We start from the raw sequence: 23,946 nt of genomic DNA, 5'->3' as shown, positions 1-23,946 counted from the left end.
CTCAAGCAGCATGTGGTGCCCGGAACGATAGTATGCCCCGCCTTAAGCCTAACAGAAATAAAGGTTTGCACAACACGGACTCTACCCCTTGCCAAATACCGCAACAAAACTACAAATTCCTGCTGGCGCAGTTTTGCTTTTTTTGAACCACAGAAGGAATCTTCATATCCGGATTATCCACTATTTTATCACCCGGTTTAGTTCCAGAAGTGCCACAGTTGCACAAACTAGAACATGCAAGTGGTTTTTCCATCCACTGTTGTAATGACGCTTAAATTAAGATACGAGAAACTCAGGTATTTTTCTACAGCAGAAACGACTGCGTTTAAGTTTCTTAATATTTACTTGCTTCCATTATTTTCCTGGTGCCATGAAATCAGAGGAGTGAAGCACTGAATATTCAGACAGCGCATGACAATTGCATCAGTGTGCCATCTTTTCACCTTTCAGCCAAATAAATTATTTTCTTGAGGTTTCTGGCGCACGCGCTGTTAACGCCTTTGTCTGAGTGTGAAAAAAAATATCTTGCGTGACTACACCTCATTTTTTCTTTCTTTCTTTTCTTCGTTTTTTTTTTTCAGCTTTATCTAGCGTGTTTATAAGCGAGTGCCCACGTTTAATAAACTTCAGCTGTAGTAGCGCTCTTGTGCTGTGTATTTTCTGTCCCTGCCTTTTTTGCGCTGAACCGTGTCTAATAAAATACTAACTAGGCCAGTCAATTACGTTGATTTATTCTTTTCTAATTTCTACATCCACTCTTTCCCAATAGTCGTTGATTAATTTTGCAACGACAAAAAGGTTCGCACACATTTAGTTAATGCGAGTAACAATGCGTCTGTTACGATCTTCATGCATTGTGCACAGTCACCGACATTTCAACAGGGCTCAGCGAAGTCTAAGCCGTCGCACTATTGCGCGATTTCTCACCGTCGAAAGAAGTCCGGATGCACTGCAACCGACGGAGTGCCGCCATCGGAAGTCATGTCGAATGTACTCGCCACGGAACATGACGTCATGAGAGGCAATGACGAACAGGTAGACTCCCATGAGCAGGTCGGCCAGTGCCAGGTTCTTGATGTAAAACGAGTGAACGGCGTTCGGCTCGCGTAGCACCAGCCGACCCACCAGAACGAGCAGGTTCCCCAGGCAGGCCACGAGGGACACGATCCACACGGCCACTCGAAGAACAACGCTGTCCAGAAGATGCTCCAGGCTGCTGATCCCGTCACCCCGTGGTTGGCACACTCGCACGTGCAGTGCGAACGAGCACATGCTGAACTCGCTGAAATATCTGCAGCCGGGAAGCATAGTTACACAATACTGTATCCCATGATTTTCAACTTGACGTATAACCGAAACCGTTGCGAAAGTGTTTCTGTTATCATTACCTGCCGTTTAACTGTTCTAACGGTATGCGTTCTGTTTTAAAAAAAATATTTATGCTGTGAATGAGATTTCCGCATGCAAGCAGTCGAAACTTAGGGGATTCACGCACCTCTGTGCGGTCAACGGATATCACGAAGGCCCTCATCAAATATCCGCATTTCTCTCGCGTAAATATGTACCGAGTAATGTTGCAAAACGATTCAGTTTGAACTACGATTAAGAAGAACTGATACTTGAGCGTGTTGGCATACGTTCATGATGGGTAAACGGCAATCAAAACTTAGTGAGGTAAGAACAGAGCTGCGAACACGAATGAAAGAATAGAAAAACACACATTTGTTTCCAAAACACACCGAAGAACACATGAAAGAAAGCGCTCCGATCGGAATTCCTTTCTGTACACGTTTTGTTTGTGCTCCACCCACCATAAAGCTACGATTATTTTCTAAAAGACCCCACAATCCTCTTCAGTTGCGAGCGACAACCTTTGAGATTGAAATGCTAGAAAGCAAGAAATGTTAGATGGCATTAGAGCTGGTGTTGACACTAATACTTACAGAGATCGTCAGTGCGGTGGGTAAATTAATGTCCTGAGTTCGGCTTTACACCAGTGCATGCGACATGAAATACGCACTGCCTATGCTAATCAATCGAGTGTCTCTTCGCCTGAAGTTTAAAGACTGGTGAGAGGGAATATATTATTTTAACCACTATCAAGATTGTAATACTTTTGTAATAACAGTAGAATAAGTTTGGCGTAGCAATTCCAACAGCGCTATTGATTTATACGTTTATTAGTCAAAGTTACCCTTCAAGAATGTTATTCATAAGCATCACCTTTAGAATTACGCTGTTCTTATTTAAAAATATCATATATATATATATATATATATATATATATATATATATATATATATATATATATATATATATATATATATACAGGGTGTCCCAGCTATCATGCACCAAGATTTAAAAAAAGAGTAAAGGCGTAACGCGAAAGAAACCAGGTGCATAATGTTTGCAGTACTGTGAAGAAGCGGACAGTATTTTTTTCTTTATTGAGATTTAATTAACTAATTGTAATTAATTATCTAACTCGAGAAATACTGTCCTAATCACTAAAGTGTCAATGAGGCACTTGTAGGTAACCACGACGGGAATCTATCTGCGGTATTTTCGGCGATGAACTAATTGCGTACACATTTATTCTGACTGATAAAGGAAACCCGCGAAATATGAAAAATACCACGTGACGACGCCTCCGTGCGCACCCTAAAGCAACGCCCTCAAACAGGCTGCCTCTGAGTTAGCCAGAATCAAATAGACAAAAGAAAGAAAGAAGAAATCGCGACCGAGTTTGTTCCTTATCTGCACACGCGTCCCGCGAATCTTGCTGCTGCTGCTCCTTCCATGCATGCTATTATCAAGGTGATTCGCTGTCTCTTCGGGCGGGTTTTAATCAGCTTTGTTTGGGGACGCTGCTTTACAATGCGCGCGTAAGCGTCGTCACGTGGTATTTTTCATATTTCGCGGGTTTCCTTTATCAGTCAAAATAAATGAGTACGCAATTAGTTCGTCGCTGAAAATAGCGTAGTTAGATGCCCCTCGTGGTTACCTACGAGTGCCTCATTGACACTTTAGTGATTTAGACAGTATTTCTCGAGTTAGATAATTAATTATAATTAATTAATTAAGTCTCGTTAACGAAAAAATTACTCTCCGCTTCTTCACAGTACTGCAAACATTATGCACTAGGTTTTCTTCGAGCTACGCAATTTCCCTTTTTTTAAACCTTGGTGCATGATAGCTGGGACACCCTGTATATATATATATATATATATATATATATATATATATATATATATACACAAGAAAAGAAAACTTTGAACACGGTAAAACCACGATTGTTGCCAACGTTTCCGCAAAGAGATTTGCTTTCGTCAGGGCAATCTCTCTCCTGGCTGGCACGCTTTATATAGGGGTAGGTCCCCAGGTGAGAGGGGAGAAGGGAAGAGGGAAGTGAAATTGAGAAAGCGGATTGGTTTGGGAGTATGTCGGGGGAGATATTGAGGGGCAAAGAAGGTTGTATAATTTAAGCCGCGAAGTAGGTCACAGGGAATATATATATATATATATATATATATATATATATATATATATATATATATATATATATATATATATATATATATATATATATATACATATATATATATATATATATATATATATATATATATACACCTTAAAACATTTCCAAAACACCAAATGCAAAAATTCGCTTCCAAAATATTGTTAGACGTGCCTGTAAGTTGCAGTTCTAGGTGCCCTTAATATCCAATTTCGCGCCTATCTAGAAGGAAATATCCTGCAATTGTGGAAAAGATTGCTTACACTGGCAGGACACTAATATCCACACGAATCTCTTGTTTGGGTTCAAGAAAGTACGCTTCGCATAAAACATTGCGCCTTCAGTTTTTGCACAGGGGCAATGGCTTTCCGAATCCTCTTGTCGGCGCACCTACGTCTTCCCATAAGACGTTGGAATGAGTGAGTAGACCTTCTTATATAGTTGTGAACGCATATCTGTAATTGCGTATGATAATTTAAGAATGACCCCTGACCTTTCGACGCAGGCTGTCATCGTCATTAGCCAATCCCCTGTAGGGGGGTAATCTGCTCATTGCAAGTTCGTATGTTGACATCGCAGCCACGTCTGGAGTTGAGAATTTTCCATGACTGTCTCGCAACCTCCAGATTCCAAGTCAGTGCAGAGCGGGTGCTTCCTGTTGTACTTAGCCGCGTCTAGTGGTTGGCTTGGAACACTGCCGCAATCTTGTAGATCATCTGTTTAAACACGCTGCTGTTCAGCGTGTGGACCCCAGCGGGAACAGTATGCTTCTAACGTTTACATCCTGGCTTCGAGCAACAGCAACTTTGTCCTTCTTTATTTCAGGACCTTTTTTTGTAAAGTGCTTCCCCAGATCAGTTATAGGTGTTCTTTCCGTAAATAAGGGTTGCTTAGTATATCTTAGGTCTGTTTTGGTGCGGACAGAAGCCTATCACCACTGGTAATAATTGCTCTACACCGTACGAGAAGCGCCCTGCCTGCACTGACTTGTAATCGGAATGTCGTGATCTCCTCACGGCATGTGATATGATCACTGCCCAATACCCCTTATTGGGAACGGGTGTACTGCTATTGGCTCTTTTAGCGTTTCGTCAAATACAAACTGGTAGAGGGATTGGGTCTGCTTCGAGGCTGCGCCTCACAAACCCTTCTTAGCCGGTAAACGTTTTACATGTATCCGTCAAAGCAGACCCCAATCCGATCCTGGGCACGACATGTGCAACAAGCTGATCTCGGCATCTTCCTAGAAACTACACGGTAATAATTGCTGCAACTGCTAAACGATCGTTTAGATACCGAGCAAGTATTGCTACAAATCAAGTTATCTCTCATCTTTCTGTTACAGACGCTAAAAAGTAAACAGACCCCTTCTCACGACTTCCCGCACCTCAGGCTGATTTCCCTGCCACCCGTCCTCAGTAAACTCTTCGAGAGGTTCACGAACAATCGAGTAGTGCACTACTTGGAGAAAGTTTGTACACTTTCTTTACAGAGAGTAGGTTAGTTTCCGCCAGAATCGCAGTACCTTCGCGAGACTATGGCGGCTGCGATGAATAATTTAGCGCTTATTATACATGGCACCCCCCGGACTCTGCTCACACCTGATCTCCAAAACGCCACGGTCGCTGCAGCTGAACGGGGTAAAGCCTTCCAAACCCAACGATAATTAACATAAATTGAAAACATCCTCGAAACCCGCGTAATCATTCTCCATCAACATACAAAAGATTGCGGCTGTCGTGCCCAGCGCCGCATTCTGCCAGAGAACAGAACCGACAGGGGCCTCTAGAAAAGCTGCGACGCAGGCAAATAATGCTTCGCTTTGAAAAGCGATTTGGCAAAGTAAGCAGTGAGGCCTACGCATTCTTGTTAGTGCTTAAGTGGGACTGCCGAATTAGTATTACAGCGTGGTCTTTTTTCTACATGCTCAATTACGAGCATGCATCACGTTGGCATATGCCCTAGGATAAAAAATAAACCTTTCTACTTTCCAATATTAAATATTTCTTTCAAGCCTATTACTTTAAGTTTAAGGGACGGAATGAATAAATAAGATCTTTGCCTACTATTACAATCCTTCAAGAAGTTCTATATTGCAGCCACCAATTTACCCCTCCTTGTTATATTCTCAATCGACTTATACACTGGAATAAACGAGAATTGTGCTAGCCGGTCCCAATGGATCTTGTTACGCGTATATATTAAAAGCACATCTTGTAGTAGAGTCGCACCTCGTTATAACGAACACTGATATTGCAAATTTCCTGCTATAGCGAACAAAATCCGAAGTTTGGTTAGTCGAGTTTCGCTTCAGTGACACTAGTTCTTTTTATAACGAAAAAAACCGTGAGAGGCGCGGGCGACATCGGCTGTAACGACAAAATGTTTGGTTCACCCGAGGCTCAAAACTCAAAAGCTATAGTAGAAAATCAAAATAAAACTATAGAATATCACAGAAAAAGTTGAAATAGTTCGTGAAATTAAAAATGCAGAAAACGCCCACTGTGAAAAAGGCCCGCTGTGGACACTGTTAGAAACTCCATCTTGTTAGTACTATGAAAAGACACGAGACGAAGGTAACATCCTTTTTCAAATAAATGAGAACGCAGGCTTGTTTTGTGAAACAAACTTTGTTCATTTGCAATTGGACGTTCTGATGTTATTGTCCATTTAGTCTGAAATGCCACAAAGAGACAGGTATGATTACATTGTTTAGAGCGGGTTCGAAGCCCAGAAATATGCGTTTTTGTATGTAGCACTCTTTCGTGGGCCAGACTGCCGATTTGTTAGATACGTTTTTCGTCTATTGTCGCAACCAATGTCGCATATAATGAACTAACTTACTGCCCCGATACTACCTAGTAAAACTGTTCTACTGTAGTAGTACTAGTAATATTAATAGTATAAATACTGCTAGTAGCAGTAACATTAGTGCGATGTTGTTGTAATGAGAAATTAAATGCCGACTGAGGAGCACTAACCGGGCTACGTAATACTTGATCGTTTCTGCTACAGCCACCATTTCCTCCACACTCAGTATGCAGTAGGAACACCAACATCAAAGAGCAGATTACAGCTTTATTAACTTTCTCTTGTTAGGATATACAATGTTACATTGGAGAAGCTGCCTCTCTGCAGTAAAAACGATATATGCGGACAGGGACGTATTTATGAAGTGTTGATGCAGCACATGAACTTTGGTGCCCTAAAACAATTGCGTAGGTTGTGCCTACTTTTGCCATAGAAAGACACTGTGGGTGCATCTAAATTACCATAACTACTTACATGCTTTTGTTTCCCAAACTATTGACAACTTCGTCATAAGCAGGGAAAAAACACTTAGGAATTGTTTAAGTACTGAGAATGACACGGGATAATTTGTGCACGATAGAGAGCGAAATTCACGCTCGTTTGCAATGCTGCCCAAGGTGTCCGTATGGCTGTGATTTTACTTGGTTACTTACATGGAACAAACGATTCGAATAAAGCAGATTCACCAGGACTCACATGTGCGTGATGTTGAGTAAAGGTGCGAGAAGGTCTGGAGAAAATGTGCGGAAGAGGTTTTTTCGCAGATTCCTGTAAGTGCGATACATCGCAAACAAAAAACAATGTCACTGTAAAAAAAAACTTTAGAGGATCTTGCCCCAGCAACATGGACATGCCTGAAGCAGATTTTGGGGTTGGATAGCAGAATATGTACCGTTAATATAAAGAACTCTCTCAACAGCTGCTCAAGGCTGTGTGGTCATATTATTGTGGCCGCCTGGTATTTAAATGAAAAATAGTGACAAAACAAAGCGGAAAGAAGAGTAAAATAGTGGCCACTTCATATGAATTATAAGGAAGCTCCGCATAAGAATGTAATGCGGCAAGCAGAACTTAGCCTTAACGACACGCTTAGGAAGACCTACATTAATGGTCACGGCATAAAACGTGATTGCATTTGAATTTAATTTATGCGAACTGTGACTTGGGAAGGTTGCCACCTTATTGCACAGTATATAGACACTTGGCTTCACAGTGTCGAAGACAAATATAGCAAATACTCGTAGTGGCAAAGACCTTTCACACAAAAGAAAATTCCAAAAATCATCACGAAAGTAAAATTAGTTTTCCAAGCACAAGAAGTTAGGATTATGAATAAACTTTACACGCAGCCCGTGTCTAACGTTTATATAAATGAAATAGAACCAGGTAAAGCAGCTTGTACCCTTCCCACAAGAGCCAGATCATTTTTTCATAGGGGAGAGCGTCGGAACATCAAGTTATACATGGGGGTTGAGGACGAAAAGGTAAACCGTTATCCTCGGCAGAACTTGCAAAATTTAAGATAAAAACAAAACTTTCTTTAGTTTCTCTGCTCATGCTATCATTGAAATAAAATATTAAAAATATTGACCTATAACAGAAGGAACCAATTGTGGAATTTTCTTCTTTATCCTCACGAACATGAAATGTTTTAACTCTGTGGGCTGAGGTCATTAAAGTTTAATCTTTCTTGTTAACATTTCTGATATGACCTCATTGGTAATATGTGAAACAACCAGACGCGACATAAAATTAGATGTCAAGCTTCTAATAAAAAATTCTGCCCGCGAGCGACATTCAAGGAAAAGAAACCACGACCCTGATTTAGGCGATACTTTTCTGGCAGCCATTAGGAAAAAATGCGTTGGCATGGTGGTATTAGAAGAACACCAATGGCGATTGTTCGCAGACTACTTGCGGCTGTGTTTCTTTTTATTGTGGGTTTTTCCTCTACCAAATTCTGCGGGAAACGAGAGGACCAAACATAAACATTTTCTTGTTGCAACCAGGTTGGCGGCGAAAAACAAAACACCAGGTTTGCACAGGTCACTGCAACATTTTAAGTAGAATATTAAAAAAAAGAGACTTTGAGACGTACGGAGCTTACAAAGATTGAAGGTTAGCGAGCGGCCAAAAGGTGTCGTTGGTGAAGATATCCAGCTTGTTACCTTCCAGGTCCCTGCATAAAGAAATGAGAGACAAAATGCATTTTTGCAGTGCGTGTTCAATTCCTTCCTGATTTTTAAAAATTCAGCAATATTGTAAAGCATAATACACAACACACACTAACGACTATTTTTCATCTGGAAGTGGTTAAGCAACGACACACAATGAGGACCATTTTTAACTAGAAGTCGGTAAGTAGCGAAAAGGAAGCGCAGATTCTTTTAAAGGTTTTCGAAAAGGCTGATCGCAACAGTACTTTCCAGGTATTTCCTCCTCTCAAAGGAATTGAGCTCACATTGCTCCGTGGCTGTCACAGCTACAGTGCTTGTACTGCTTTGTGGTGTTGCTTTTTGATTATGATACTCGAGCAATTTTAATGCGTTAAGTTGAAAAATGTATGCCAGTCATCAAGCAAAACTACCAATTACTTAGCTAGGCTTGCGCACTATCGATGGGTTTTTAAAGTAGAAAGCATTTTTGGCCCTTTTCTGAAGCTGAGGAGCTTAGCGTGAAATGCGTGCACGGGCATGGTGCTTGCATATGTATTAGTAATTATTTAGTGAAGCACAAATTTAGTTAGGTGAGTAATCATGTTTTTTGCAATGAAGTTCACATAAAAAGTAAATATATTCGGAGGGGGTTAACTAAATCAGCACTTGTTAAACTTTCTCCGTCGTCACTGTGACGTACTATGTAAACCACTGTAAGAGCGAAAATAGTCTCATGAATTTCGTCAGCTTATTCTTTGACAACATGACGAAGGCTCCTTGAATAAACGTAAACGATCTATCCTGCGTTTATATATCCATTCTTTGCCGCCAAACGTTTTGTGCCACCCACCTTCTTAGTTTTTGGTCTCCTACTTCTAATACTGTCTCCTGGTAGCCACTTCATTACTTTGCTAGTTTCCTTGGCCTTACATATATTTGCACCCATAAAAAATACACATTCTACTCCCTTGCTAGACTACAGGTCCTCAATTTCCTAGAACATGTTTACCTAAACTACACTTCTTTTATTTAGTTGAGATATTACGCCAGACATTCGCTACTAAATCAAAGCTCGACTTTTACGAACGGAAGCGTTAATCCCACTGTTTCACCATCGAAGGCTCATTCTGCTAACCAGGGCATCAAGCCAAGAGGTTTGACGCCCTGAAGTCTCCGCCCATTAAAAATTTTCTGAAACGTATGAATTCACACAATTTATAGAGAAGAAGAAGGTCGACTGCTCATTAAATAAGGGCGATCAACAGTACGCCTTACCACACATAAATTCTACTTTTGATAAATTCCTTCTGTCGGTATAACCGACCACTGAAGACGTGGCTAGTATGGCTTTACCTGTGCATCACTTAAATTCAGTGGTTACACTACAGCGAAGTCTTAATGAAAGTATGTTATATTACCGCAATTTCTTCGTATGCATCTTTTACTCCAACATTGACCTTTCTGAGCGCTATTTTTGAGTCCTAGGAGAGCTTTAACAAAAAAGTGGGTAACTGCCACTATCGGTTACCTTAATTTGATCAGTTACTCGTATCGCTGCCTTTCCCAATCAATCTTTCTAAATACCCCTCCGGGCAGGCTATAAATATTTTCGCGGAGATGGTGTCACCCTGTCTGATGGGGTGGCTGATAGAGTCTTAATTGACTCTTAATATTAATGAATGTCATGGCCATGCCTCCATAGTAACACTGTAACTGCCCTTTAAATTTCCTCTGTTATTGTCCTCAGCCCCCTAGTCCCTTAAGTTTTCTATTACGGTGTCAGTGTGCAATGAATCACGAAGGTTTGGCACAGCCATGGGGAGGTCTTTAGATTGGAAGAGCCATGGTCTTCCCCTTTCCCCACATTTTTTATCGTCACTCATTTGGAAACGCATGAACGATAGAAAAAAGATAGCGAAACAAAGCGTTCGGTAGCTTCCAAAGCTCGATTGTCTCTCCGGCCAAGATGGTTGAAACGGCCTTTCCTATTTGGCCTCGATATGGGAACGGAAGCGTCATGGCCGTGACGCGATAGCCCGTGGTGCATACATCATTCCACGCAGGAAATAAACTATGGCTCACGAACATAGGGTGGTTTGAAGGATATGTTTTTGGATTACCTGTTGCGGCCGTACGGTTTCTCCTATATCGTCTGCAGTTTTGAACACTGGTGTTCAGTACCCAATAACCTTTGTAACTTTCACAAGTATTGATTGCAGCAGGTATGATGAATCTATCGCACACAATCATGTCTGAAAACTAGTGGGTCAGTATTGATGGGAACAAAATGCAGCCACGTTGTTAGTGCGATGTTAAAAATATTAGTGTTGGATAGCGTTATGCTTGCTGATTTATTGGTCAATGTGCGATTGAAAATACCAAGAACATGTCGACAAATCCATTGGCTGCGTTTAACGACGAAGGAAACGGGTTCGGTGTTCGAGTTGAATAGCTGCGTGCCATGCAAATAAGCAAATTTGAGGGTCAAGGCGATGAAAAAAACACGCCATTAGTTAGTAAATGATAAAAACCATACGTGGGCGCCCACCAATGTATGGTTCGTTTATTTCTTCATCCAAGTCTCTCGTATAGTATGCAGCGCACGCAACTTTTGAATTCAAGATTGCACCAACCAGCTCCTGAACAAGCCTTTGTTAGTTTTTGGTTCATTAGGTTATTTTTTCATTGCCAATAAACAACCACCACATAAAACCGAAGGTAAGTGAAGATAACAAGTAATAAATAAGGATGAGGTATGTCGTGAAGTTTCTTTGTAACTTGAGTAGTAAAAACTGTGGCGCTGTGGTGCTGTGTGAGTTGGGGTTCTTCACCATTCGCAAAAGGTCGTAGACATGCATACTTTCCTCTAAACCGGATTTCAAAAAAATAAACTCCTTTTCAAAAGAGAGCCCCCATTTACTGCGGATCATATGCTTTAGCCACCTCCCACAATCACCGCACACAAGTATGAGCCATAGATATCTGAAATTGCGTTTAGCCACATTTGGTCCTTTGTGTTTCTCTTTCGCTACCATTGCACTGCTCTGATCAACTACAGATTTGAACAATGAGGCACGGCAATTAGACTATAAAGTCTAGAAAAAATGTAGCAAAATACATAAAAACAGCAACCTAAACGCATGCCTGAGGAACTGCCTGTTTATATCGTTGATATTCCAAGATGACGTGGGTAGCATTACTAGACGGCCACCTTGGAAGCAGTGGTATTTTTTCCAAAGTGTAGAACAGACAGTTTTTTTTTATTAAACACCTAAGCTCCTGCCGCTGATTCTAGGCAAAGAATATTGTTGGGTCAGGTTAAAAATAACTATCTGCTAAGAATACTGTGTTCTTTTTAGCGTTGCACATTTATTTAAACAACTGTAATAGAGTTATAGCTTCAGACAGTCCTTTGCTGAGCAAAAAAATTAAGCCCACCTCCCCTCGCGGGAACCCTGGTGTGATGCGACGCTGAAGGGGGTTCTATTGTGCGTTTCCGTTGGGTCGATTACTCGAATTGCGTGAGCAATCGTCGGGTGATGCGAGAGAGAGAGAGAGAGAGAGAGAGAGAGAGAGAGAGAGAGAGAGAGAGAGAGAGAGAGAGAGAGCAAGCGTAGCGAGGGCGACCGTCGACTGAGAGACCGGCCGGAGCGCGGCACTCCACTTATATGCGCCGCGCGCGAACGAAGGAGAGGAGACCGCGAAGAGAGAGGGCGCTGCACATGCGCACAGCGCGCTTGCGCTGCGCGCACCGCCGCCCACCGGCGGAGTGAGAGTGCGCTGCGCCACGCGCCCGCAGATGTTGGGCGAGAGTGTTCGCTATCGTAGAGAGGAGAGGGGGTGAGCGGAGGAGAGACGCAGCTGTGCGGACGCGGACGACGACGATGCAGGAAGGACAGGGCCGCCGGCAAGAGATGCTCCTCTCAGCATCGCATCTAAAAGCCAAGTCGGAACTGACTGTGTCGGTTTCGCGGGATTAGGGGGATCAATAATTTTGGACCTGACAGTTTTATCGCCTCGACGTTTTGCCTGTGCAGTCCTCGCTCGTTACCGCATTAACTCTAAAGAAGTGCAATTGCGTTCTCTGCAAAATCAAATATAATGCTGTACGCCCTCGAGGGGCTTATAACAAACCTCTTTGCAATTCCACTTTTAAAAGCAGGCAGCAGGATTACCGTGCCGACAGGAACATAAAACTAAGCGAAATCATCTAACTAAACATAAATATTTGAAACCGGAAGAAAGGTTTATAAAGTATTCGGTATTTCCTGCCCGCCTAACAGAACGATATACTGACGACTAAGCGCAGTTTTATTCAGTGCCATACGCTCTTTAGAAAACATATACACACAATACAGTTTTCTTTTTCTTTTTCAAAAGTATGGTGCATATCGAGGGCGGCTGACTTCACATTAAAGAAAATGAAACAGACGCGAATATCACAAAACTCCTGCTCCTATTATCAATCTATGGCTTTAGAAATACCTTTCTCGGCATTTAGGTGAAAAACAGAAGTTCAGGATACGGGAACTCCCCAAATGTTGTTTTTGCTCTTTTGTGGGAATGGCGTGTAAGAATTTTGCTGCAGCGTAAGCCAGTGCGGAACTAATTGTGCACGCCGCTTGCTTCATATAGCCAGGACTCAAACGCCACTTTTCAGTGGTCAACAAGAAGAATTATGTTGTAAAATATTTCTTGCTCTGGCTCTCACTGGTGCTTTCTTAGGTAACCTAAATATAAACGCAAATCGAGTAAAATAAAATAGTTCTGTTTCTATTCGTGGATCACACACAAGAGCCAAGCCGACGAGGGATATGTTGCCAAGTCGGAAACATAACCCTGCTTTGTGCTTCAAAGGTGTAGACATTACGATGACCAAAAATTTCGCCCATATAGCATCGTCCTCGCTTTTCTTCGCTTTCGTTTCTTCGTGTTTTCCCGCGAATAGCTCGTTGAGGCGAACTGGCCGCAGTTCATTTGGGAGCATCCCCACAGTAACAGCTCTCCTCCGCGTATCTCTTCTACTCCCGTTCCGTCACGTTCACCTGCCACGTGGGACGCACAAGGCTAGCTTTCGTGCCATGTTGGCGAATTGTTAACTAGCTTGGCTCGTACTCCAATGTAACGTGTTCAGATACCACACGAACCCAAGTGTTCTTATTTATTTATTTTCTGCTTACAGCAGCGGCAATTTGGGCACCAATTGTGTTACTTTTTGCTTCTGTAGAGGCGTTAAGGCTATTGCCTTAATAAGAAGCGAAATTAACAACCTTTCAACAACAGCGTTTTCGGTTCTGACACCCCTGGAGGCAGCCACCAATTAAGATTCCTTTAAAGCATGTAGTGGCATGCGGCACCTTTATTGCACCTCGTAACTTGTAGACATTAGAGAATTTGTTTAGGTTGATCCTTTTCATCGATGTATAAAATGGCAAAACTGCCACTTCATTCTAGTTTTTGCAACCGCTTCGATTTTTCTAAAAGGGATAATCTAAAAAAACCCTACTTACCTTACTTCTCTTACCTATAGGGCGCCGTCGACAAGGGCTTCACAGAAACAAGCACATTATCGATAATAAGTATTGATGTGAAATAAAAGAAGAAGGAAGGGCGGGTCAATAATTTTAACCACCGCCCAATAGCCCCTAACTATGTGGAAGAAATGTCACGGCCGAAAACAATTTTCCAATTAAGGCACCGGCTGACAAGGCAGGTACCCAAACTGCCACGACAGGCCAAGAGGCTGTGACCGCAGCGATACGTTCCTCATATATTCTCTTTTTCCCACCATTCATCCTTTCTTCCTTCAGCACCGTCTCATATGCGTGCCGCGCATAGTCTTTATGGGTAGTTCACGGGGCATCCAGCCTCTTGTAAAAATATTACATTAATGCAACCACTTGTTTTCACGTATGGGCTCAGTATCTCCTATTCTCTTAGTGTATCCGGTGAAAAATGAGAGATAACAGGATGACAGATGACAAGGTATCCGCGAAGACAGGGCAATATCCATACAACAGCTAAATTGGAATAGGTCGCTAATGTAAGACATCATAAAATTAGCTACATTTACTGACGTGCTTTTTATAACGTGTATCACTATAACCAGAGCTTGGAATGGGGCTACAGTCATGTCTCGTTAATATGGACCCCGTTAATATGTACACCCCGCAATATGAACGAAAATTTCGGCGACCGGTCTCCCGCCATGCAATTCTGCCCGTTAATACAGAAACCCGCAGTCCCGACTATGCCCGGCTATTTTGGTAAATAACATATGTGGATGTAAATAACATGTAATTAAATGTAAGCATGTAAATGTAAGCATGTAATTAAATGTAACATGTAAGCATGTAAATAACATATGTGGATCTGCTCAGCGAAAACTTGGATTTTTGAAACGAAAATTGGTGCATGCAACACCTGCAGTTAAGCTTAAGGCGTACACAGCCGTCGTACGTCCTTCTTTGGAATACGCTAGCGTTATATGGGACCCTCACCAGCAATATCAGATTAACCAACTTGAACGAATACAGAGACTTGCAGTGCGGTTTATATTTTCAGAGTATCGCAAAACACAGTCCGTAACCACCTTGCTCGCTATGGCAAATTTATCAACACTGTCAACACGCAGAAAAATCGCACGACTGAAGTTTTTATACCAGCTCTCTACTAATAAATTCAATTTAGATCAGTCGCGCTATTTGTCCCGCACTGGCAGAGTCTCTCTCCGTGTGAATCACCCGTATGTTTTTACGCCTTACAATGCAAGAATTGATGTTTTTAAATATTCTCCCCTTGTTAGGACAATAGAAGATTGGAATGCGCTTGATGCACAGATTTTTGATGACGCAATGACTGTACAATCATTTGAACGAAAGTTGGAAATGTATCTCTCGTGATGTGTTTATTTTGTTTCATTGCTTGATGTGTTGACAAAATGTGTATATCCTCCCACCCTGTACCAGCCCGAAAAGGGCTAACAGTATTCGAAATAAATAAATAAATAAAAAACGGGTAAATACAGGCACTTCTGTCTCGTTATTATGGACACGGGTCCACAAAGCAAAAAATCTAAAAGATGACTGCTGACAACCGAGGCCCCAGCCCGTACCAGGAATTTACTTCTTGCCCTATCATACAAAGCCGAATCATGTATTGATCTCGGAACACTCTTCATTCGAGTACCATCTAATTAGATCAAAAACATTCGTGATCAGCCAACACCCTAGGTCAGTAATGATAGGGTGACACCCTTTCCCCGTAAAACAAGATCGCCCAGCTCGGCATGCGCCCGAAAGAGCAAATCCAGGGGCTCAGGGCGAGATAACAGGACGATAATACTAGTTCGTGCCAATATTCGCTCCGCTAACAGTCAGTCAAGGCTTCTGTGGTCAGTTCAGTGGAGGCAATGGCTGTTAAGCGTGAACGGACCGAGCTTGCCATTATGTTTCCTTAAACGATTAGTCCTGTAACGAGCTTTTCTTAAATGAATATTCCTTAATGTTTGTGTTTTTTACCTTGACTCGTTATTATGGACGACTCACATTATGGAAGATGTTTTAGGAGAACGGAGGCGTCCATTTAAACGAGACATGGCTGTCGTTGGTTTTTGAATGGAAACATTGCTGGCGCTGAGCTGCACAAGGACGCAGTACGAAAGATTACACAAACGAGTGAAGTGCGCTTCGCTCGTTTCTGTAACCCTTCGTCCTTCATGCTTGTCCACCTTAGCGCCAGCAATATTTCGATCACAATAAGTTCGTCCTATTGCTTATTTTCGATGCATGTAAGCCGAGAAACGAGCCCGTCCACGATCGTTGTGTATTTGCACATATATTTAGAATCTCATCGATCCGGGTGCTACGAGAAAGCATTCACCGAAATGGTTCCTGGCGAGACGAACAAGTCGTATCTCATATTTTTTGAACACTCCTTTTGGCGCATTCAATGCATAAAAGTAACTGTAGACTATTTCCTAGCAAACTTTATTGTGCAAATTGGATACCGTTCCCTTCATTAATTTACAGAATGCAAAAAATTAGGATCTCCGGGATAGCGGCCACTCTGCCGGCCATTTTGGGATTGAAGTCGTTTAACCGTAGGGCGTTTGAATGGAGAACAATGCAGGACATGATAGCAATCCAAAAGATGTAATGCCATTTGCGACGCTTAGGTGCGAAGTTGGGAAAGTGCACTCACAGTGTGCGAAGGTTTTCAATTCCTGCGAATGCTCCGTGAATTTCTCTTATTTGGTTGTAGGCCAGGTTCCTGCGTGAACGAAGAAAACAGGCACCCCAGCAGGCTTCAAAAGGCTCAATTGATTAGCACTGTTTTGCTAACCTGATTGGATGGCAAACAATACTTAGCTTGAAAGAACATTTGCGGCATTTTTGGGTTAAGGGGGGAGGGATGAGAGGACGTATAGAAATAGAAAGCACGTGCGATGTCTGCTGAAACACACACCCAACGGTTCAAAGGACTTCCTCATTTGGTTGCCTAACCGAATGGAAATTTACCCATATGGTACAATTTTTGCCTTTTGTTTGTCGACACCCTCATGTTTTTCTAGCAGAGCGTTAGAAAGAGTTCAGACGGGGATCCGTCACAGTAAAAATATACGAGCAAATTTATAACCTTTAAGTAGGGTGTTTCGTCAAAAAAGGTGGTTTCCCCTTATGTGGTACTTGTTTGGCCGCTTACAGTGCAGCGAAACAGGTCCTGGCTTCTCTATTTTTTTCTCCACTCCAAACGCCTTACTTCGAACAAATATTTCCAACCTGATAATTTTCTAATTCTCTACTACATTTAATAAAACTAGAGTATTAGAAAATATGCGCTCTAAACTTCAATGCTCTGCTCTGACAGATGCCCCAAATTTGAAATGCGGACTACCACTTTGAGTGCGCTGAAAGCTCGCCCCGAGATTCCTTTACCTTATCTACGGTACCACATCAAGTGTGACACCAAATAAAATTGCGCTACATTTACCGTTTTCGTTTCCCTTTCTCCAGGACACTATCACTGCCTCTCAGTTCTCTACGTCGAGGAAAGCTGGTCGTGAACTTAAGGTGGAGATATTACCGCACCAATTAGGACATTCTTCAGCTATGCATACCCATAAGGGGCATCGCAGGACTAGAAAAATCTTCGACTAACTGCCGCGTCTCAAGGTCGCTCACAGTTTTATGGCAACGGCTAAACATGTAACACGAACTTTACAGCCTTTGTTGTATTTTTGTATGTTTTTTACGCGTAATCACTTGTAGAGCCTCGGTAGGTCTTAAGAATAAAATCTAGTACTCAGTAAAAACTGCAGGTAAAGCCGTACGATCAGCGTGTACGTAGATCTTCTTGTTGAAAGAATTCAACCACTGTAATATCTGCGAAAAAATAAGTGTCCTTTCATTCTTTGAAGATAGGCGACCGGTGAAGCTGAATGCAGTCGACGGAGTGCACGAAACAACCCACATTAGTTTCTAATTTGCGATTTAGCATACTTCCCAGTCATTTAGCTGAATGAAGCTTGGAAGGACTTCAGCTTTGTTCTAGAGAACACACTTGGGGGCCACCCGTTTCCCTCTGGCGTCGAGGCATCTTACTGTCTAACAAACAACCCCATCCGCTCGACTAGTGAAGACACAAGGCAAGCTGCATTCGTCTGTTTGTCGTCCACGTGTAAGCATCCCGCAAACACAACGGACATGACAATAGTGGGGGCATGACACCTTGTTCGTCCCCCCCCCCCCTTCCTCGCTCCACTCCCCGCACGTGGCCGCGTAAACAGGCAACCGCTTAGGTGCGCGTGCTTAACCCTGTAAGCACCGCCAAAAAGGGGAGTCGGCAGTGGCAAAACGGAACGCCGGAGCGGCGCCGAGTAAAGCGGCTTCACCGGAAAGAAAACCGGGGGAGGAGTTTGACATACACTGTTTTACAGTAGTAAAAGATTTAGCATGCGCTCAGTTTTAAGCCTATGAACAATACGTTTATAGCCGGCATGCTTTAATAAAATGGCCACGGGTGGCCCGCCTTAATGGTCCTAATGCATGTATCAGCTAATGAGGCAAAAGTTGCCCCTTCGGATTAGTGGTGTGTGATAGGTATTTTATGTCGCACTGCAGTCATGGAGACGGGATTAGTAGAACCGTTTGTCTCGGGCGCTCGTGCAGAATCTGTACTCACTGCTGTTAGTTTTGTTTCAAAAAACCACCCATTGATGAGGGAGGGTCATTAAGGGTAACAGAGTGGATCCCTAGAGAAGGCAAGTGTGGCAGGGGGCGGCAGAAAGTTAGATGGACAGATGAGATCAAGAAGTTTGCGGGGATAAATTGGGCGCAGCTAGCTCAGGACCGGGGTAATTGGAGATTAATAGGAGAGCGCTTTGCCCAGCAGTGGCCGTAGATATGCTGGTGATGACGGTGAGTGAACTCGTTACAAGGTTTTGGAAACTTGCATTTGCGCACTGTAAAGCTATTTTTCCTGTGCGCGAGTTACCACTCACCCAAATTTATCATTCGGTACCATTATATAGTACGCGCTTGTTTGCTCGCACAAATAACGCCAGCACCCTTGGGCTTAAGTAGGAAACCGCTTGAGAAGGTTGGGCTCGACGCAAAGGCTATTTCTGCCTTCTATATCAGGAACAACCCAAACATGCCGCAAGGATTTCCGCTAAAGCTTGTTGTTCGTCGTCCGGTCAAGAAAACACCACCGCATTCGTGCTCCCTTTCGTTTCTCTGAACACAGAGACTGGGGAAAGAAACTTTGCACCCAAGTCTCGCCTTCCTGTGCGGAAGATCCGGCAGTTTCCTTCCGGAACTCACTGCACTTCCGGCCGTAATCTCCAACTGTTTTTTTTGTTGGCTGCGTATTGCGTGTAGCCCTAGCATAGCTCTATGCTCTAGTATTTCTATTATCCCGACGTAACGAGGTAACGGGATAGCTGGTCACAAGGCAATCCGCGGGTTTTCTCCAAACATCGACTGCAACAAAAATCGCAAGGGAAGAGAAAATGAAATTAGGATTACCTCTTTCATCCGGATATTTGAGACGTTTGTGAGGGGATTTCGCGGAGACCAACCGCAACGCTGATATCCAGAAAGCATTAGTACCGAGTTATTATATATGCTGGCCCAGTTATAAAAAAAAGTTAAGCACATGGCCGCACAGCCAGACAAAAGCGTGTAGGAAACTTTTTGCGGGTGGTAACGAAGGAGATGCCAAGGATAATTTTTATCGTTGATTCGCTTTGGTACAGATTTGATTTGATTGTGGGGTTTAACGCGCCGACGCAACGCAGGCGATGAGGCGCGCCGTAGTAAGGCCTCCGGATTAATTTTGACCACCTTGGGATCTTTAACGTGTGCCGAAACCTCGTACACACGGGCGCTTTTGCTTTTCGCCTCCATCAGAAAAGCGGCCAAAGCGGCCGGGAATCCAACTCGCGACCTCGTGCTCAGTTGCTCAACACCTAAGCAACTGAGCCACCACGGCGGTCGCTTTCGTACATCTATTCCTTCTATTCCTTCAAAAGAAATGTGTCGGATTTTGAAAAGCGTGTACTTTCTGCAATATTTTAAACATTCACTGTGCCGCTACTTTTCTTTGTGTACTGCTATCATTCCTGTTTTTTGTCAGTTTCTTATTTTTCTTTCTGTCTTTTCACACTTGTTTGACTGTTTTCAGAAATATGTACCAATTTACCATGTGGATTGATGCTTTTTTATGAAATTAATCCCTGCCCACCTTCTTGGTCTTCGGACGGCAGTATGTCTTAAATAAATAAAAAAATAAAATAATAGATATGACGGTGCCTTATTCGCATATCACGATCTACGCTATACCAGACACCACATAAACATAGTTGTAACACCGCGAAGCGTAAGAGAAAATGATGGTGACTATATGAAAAAAATCTTTTGAATAGCCTATAGCATCTGAAGACTATTGGGGCAAGTTTTCTTTACATTTTCGCCAGTTGTTCCGCGTTATTTCAGCTGCTGAGACACTGTGCTGAGCAGCACAAAAATACATGTTACAGTTAAGGCTGCAGTGGCTGTATGAACGCTGAAGATCAACTGCAACAAATGCCTGAACACGCTTTTGGAAGCCACTAAAATATTTTCATTTGGTACCTTCAGATGTCAAAGGCAGCCAGCTTCAAGGTGTTTTAAACACAAAACTTAAGTTACTTATAAGCATAGCAGCTATACAAAATATACAGGGGCGATTCGCAAGAAAGAAAGGGAACAGCACGGTGAAAGAAAGTAACCATAAACTGTGAATTTGGATAAAATGCGTATTCGCCGAAACCAGTTGTCAGATTTTCAAAATTAGTAGCTTACCTTACATTTGAGAGGAAAATTGAGTGAGAGAGACCCTGGATAATATTCTTAAACATACTCTTGAAAATCTTCCGCGGGTTGGCTTCACACCAACACTCTAGAACAACCAATCATCGTGATCAAATGCCCAAATACAGCAAATAGACAGGACCAGCATGCGATTAGATAAAACATATACTATGTGCGCTGTTACAACAGCGCAAGGCGTGCATCTGCGATGTTATTACAGCGACGATACCACATTTTGCTCTAATCGCATGCTGTGCATCGTCAATCGCCGAATTTGCACATTTGGTTACAGTCATTGGTCGTTCTGGAATGTTCTTTTGAAGTGAACCAGCGGCGATGTTAAGAGAGTATAAATCACTAATGTGAAAAGCATAGCCACATTTTTAACAATGACATAAACCTCTAATGCACAATTTTAAACATTGTAAGGCCTCCCAAAAACCAGACATTGCAATACGAATGAGGCTAGAAGAGTTGCATCCACCAAAAAACCTGCGTTAGGAAGATTACACAGCCTGATAATTGTATGCACAATATAGTAAATGGAGCACCCGAGAAATAATGGAATGGTTCATACAGTGTCACAAGCGACGTCAGTCCCGTAAAGTCGGAGGGCCCCAGACGCACTAGCTTGTTCCTTGTTAGGGACCTGTGAAACAAGAAAACAAGTAAGCATAATTGACCACAAAACCATGCGCACAAACAAGTCCCTATAAAACATACTCCGCTATCCTGACAACCATATAAAGTGCTTGCCTGAGGAGTGAGTCAAGAGCTACATTGCAACGGAAAAATTTCCGGATAGCAAAGATCTATCTTAATCGTTCGGGCCTTTTTACACTCGTTGATTGATTTTTCTGTTTAAAGCAAACCAAATTTAACATCGACACCATTTCACATAACTACTAACGCCACTCAAGTTGCCAGATTGCAGGCTTCCACTTTTACCGTCTGTTTTAGGATGCAGCTGTCATAGACGGTTACAGGTCCCTGGCATGCCATCTGGCAATACAAAAAACATGTAATTCTGTTAGGAATGTTATCATTGAGTAGATACTGCACGCTGTCGACCGCACAAAATAACTAAATAAAGTGCCCTTAGATATGAGAGTGTTTTGAGAACAGGTGCGATGGCAAATTGTGAATTTAAATTTCAAACGATTGCTAAGTCTGTCTGCGATCCCAATTTCAGACACCACTAAAACGACGTATGCCTTAGGTGATTGAAAACATTTGGTGTTGCCTGTATAAGAAGAAAAAGCCTCCATTGTTTTTGTTGGCCTCCCTACTTCTAACACATGAAGTACTAAAACGTTGTTCCACTTCTGGACACTCACAACACCTGGAGGGTCTTGAGAGGGGCAAATCCACCCGGCTGCAGTGCTTCAATATTATTGTTGTCGAGCCACCTAAAGCAAAGGAAGAGCGCAGAAAGATGAAAATGTAACATTCGATTCAAAGCAAGTCTTCATTCCTAGAAATGAAAGTTACAGTAGCGTTCCAGAAGCAATATAATTCAATCGTGGAGTACCCTTCCACAGGCAGATTTATATGCGCGCTGTGACGCTTTCCTAAACTTCACCCCCCGCTAAAAATATGCCCTATGGGCGTGTCTCGTATGGGGATAATGTGGCCGCAGAAGCTCAGAGCACAGTAGCTTAGTAGTTTTTCCGAGTGACTGTAGCCCTTTTTCTTATGTTCTCAAATTACCGAAACCCGTTCTTGACCAATCTATTGTAACATAATAAATATTGTTGCGTTTCACAGGGTTTCTTTGACCTCCTGCAAATAAGAACATTTTGAGCACCACATTTTCTTTCTTCTCAGTGCTTCTAGGCATCAAATAATCAAAAAAGTTTATTGAAGGGAGTTACAAACGTACATAAGTGAAACAGTATAGACAAGGCTGTCAAAGTTAGTGTCTTTACTGGAAACCTCGATAAAGTAATAACAGTTGTGATAAGTGCAATAATTGATTGACTGGTTGTAGGGTTTAACGCGCCGACGCAACACAGGCGATGAGGCGCGCCGTAGTGGAGGGCTCCGGATTAATTTTGACCACCTAGGGATCTTTAACGTGGATAAGTGCAATAAACATTGGCAGCAATAAGAAAACACAAGAGTACAACAATATAAGGCACTCAAAAAAAATTGTGAAGTCATTTCAAGTAAACACCGAAAACAGGAAATATTTCATCAGTAAAAAAAAAACAAGACGGGAAAGAGCCCACACGTTCATTCCGTCGCATTGAAGGACTGGTTTAGGGGAAAATATGTAGGGCCAGCAAAATGCCTGCCACGGTTAAGACGGGCCACGTCGGAAAAGGGAAAATCAAGTTTTCTTTTTTTGGTTACAGGCAGCCCAACGTCCTGATGGCGACAGAAAAAAAAAATCCCGGGTCATTTCCGCTAGCGTGAAACCTAGGAGGGGGCAAAGCATGCAGTCTATCAGTGTATTAAGAGATTGTAAGTCTCTCTCTTGACACACAGCGCGCGCTGTTTGCCACTGAAGAAGCATCGTTGAGAGGAGGAATCGCGCACTTGCCGAGGCGGTGGCGCCCTCTCTCGCGTTGAAGCAGGTTTAAGCAATGTGCATACCCCGTCGGTCCAGTTTGGGGTTGTGGCAGGGGTCAACGCGTGCGCAGTGCAATTCCCGCCATTGAGGCTCGTCCTCAGTGATCAACAAGGCCCCGGAGCCAGGTAAGAATGCCTTTTCTTGCTCTAACGTCAAGAGCCGGTGGGTATTTGAATGTAACCCAAATTATAGCTGGTATACAAACAGCTTATGCTTGTACTTGACGATTGCTGAAGCGGACAGGGAGCGTTATGCAAATACTTCTATCTTGTTAGTTTGTTTTGAACCGGTTTTATCCATTATACTCTTTTAGTGCACGTTGCGTTGTAGCCCGAGGCGTTCGAAAACGAGTGTCCCGGTGTTTTATTACGCTGACCACATGAAAATGCGACGACATGAGACGTCGACAACCCGAGCCCTCAGGAGCTTCGCGCCTAAAACCCTGTTTGACTCATTTCAAGATGGCAGGCGCTATTATACCAGGCGGGAAGGGTACGATGCTAAACATTTTTAAAATTGTTCTGCCAAGCG

At 42.7% G+C, this 23,946-nt stretch overlaps 1 protein-coding gene across 3 annotated transcripts in view; it reads right to left on the bottom strand.

The window, feature by feature from the left end:
• Positions 1 to 23,946, bottom strand: part of LOC144151380 (uncharacterized) — a 155,790-nt gene that overhangs the window by 25,368 nt on the left and 106,476 nt on the right. For all 3 annotated transcript variants that reach the window (XM_077682414.1, XM_077682415.1, XM_077682413.1), the window contains exons 11-16: positions 22,178 to 22,249; positions 21,418 to 21,489; positions 16,690 to 16,758; positions 8,439 to 8,510; positions 7,028 to 7,099; positions 928 to 1,291 (exon numbers count right to left, since the gene is read on the bottom strand). In XM_077682414.1, coding sequence (XP_077538540.1) covers positions 928 to 1,291; positions 7,028 to 7,099; positions 8,439 to 8,510; positions 16,690 to 16,758; positions 21,418 to 21,489; positions 22,178 to 22,249 — 721 coding nt within the window. The remainder of the gene's footprint in view (positions 1 to 927; positions 1,292 to 7,027; positions 7,100 to 8,438; positions 8,511 to 16,689; positions 16,759 to 21,417; positions 21,490 to 22,177; positions 22,250 to 23,946) is intronic.

Source organism: Haemaphysalis longicornis, unplaced genomic scaffold (assembly GCF_048455015.1).
Source record: "Haemaphysalis longicornis isolate Haplotype H1 unplaced genomic scaffold, Haemaphysalis longicornis Haplotype H1 scaffold_9, whole genome shotgun sequence".
In the NCBI taxonomy this organism is placed as follows: Eukaryota; Metazoa; Arthropoda; class Arachnida; order Ixodida; family Ixodidae; genus Haemaphysalis; species Haemaphysalis longicornis.
This window is presented reverse-complemented; position numbering and strand designations above follow the sequence as displayed.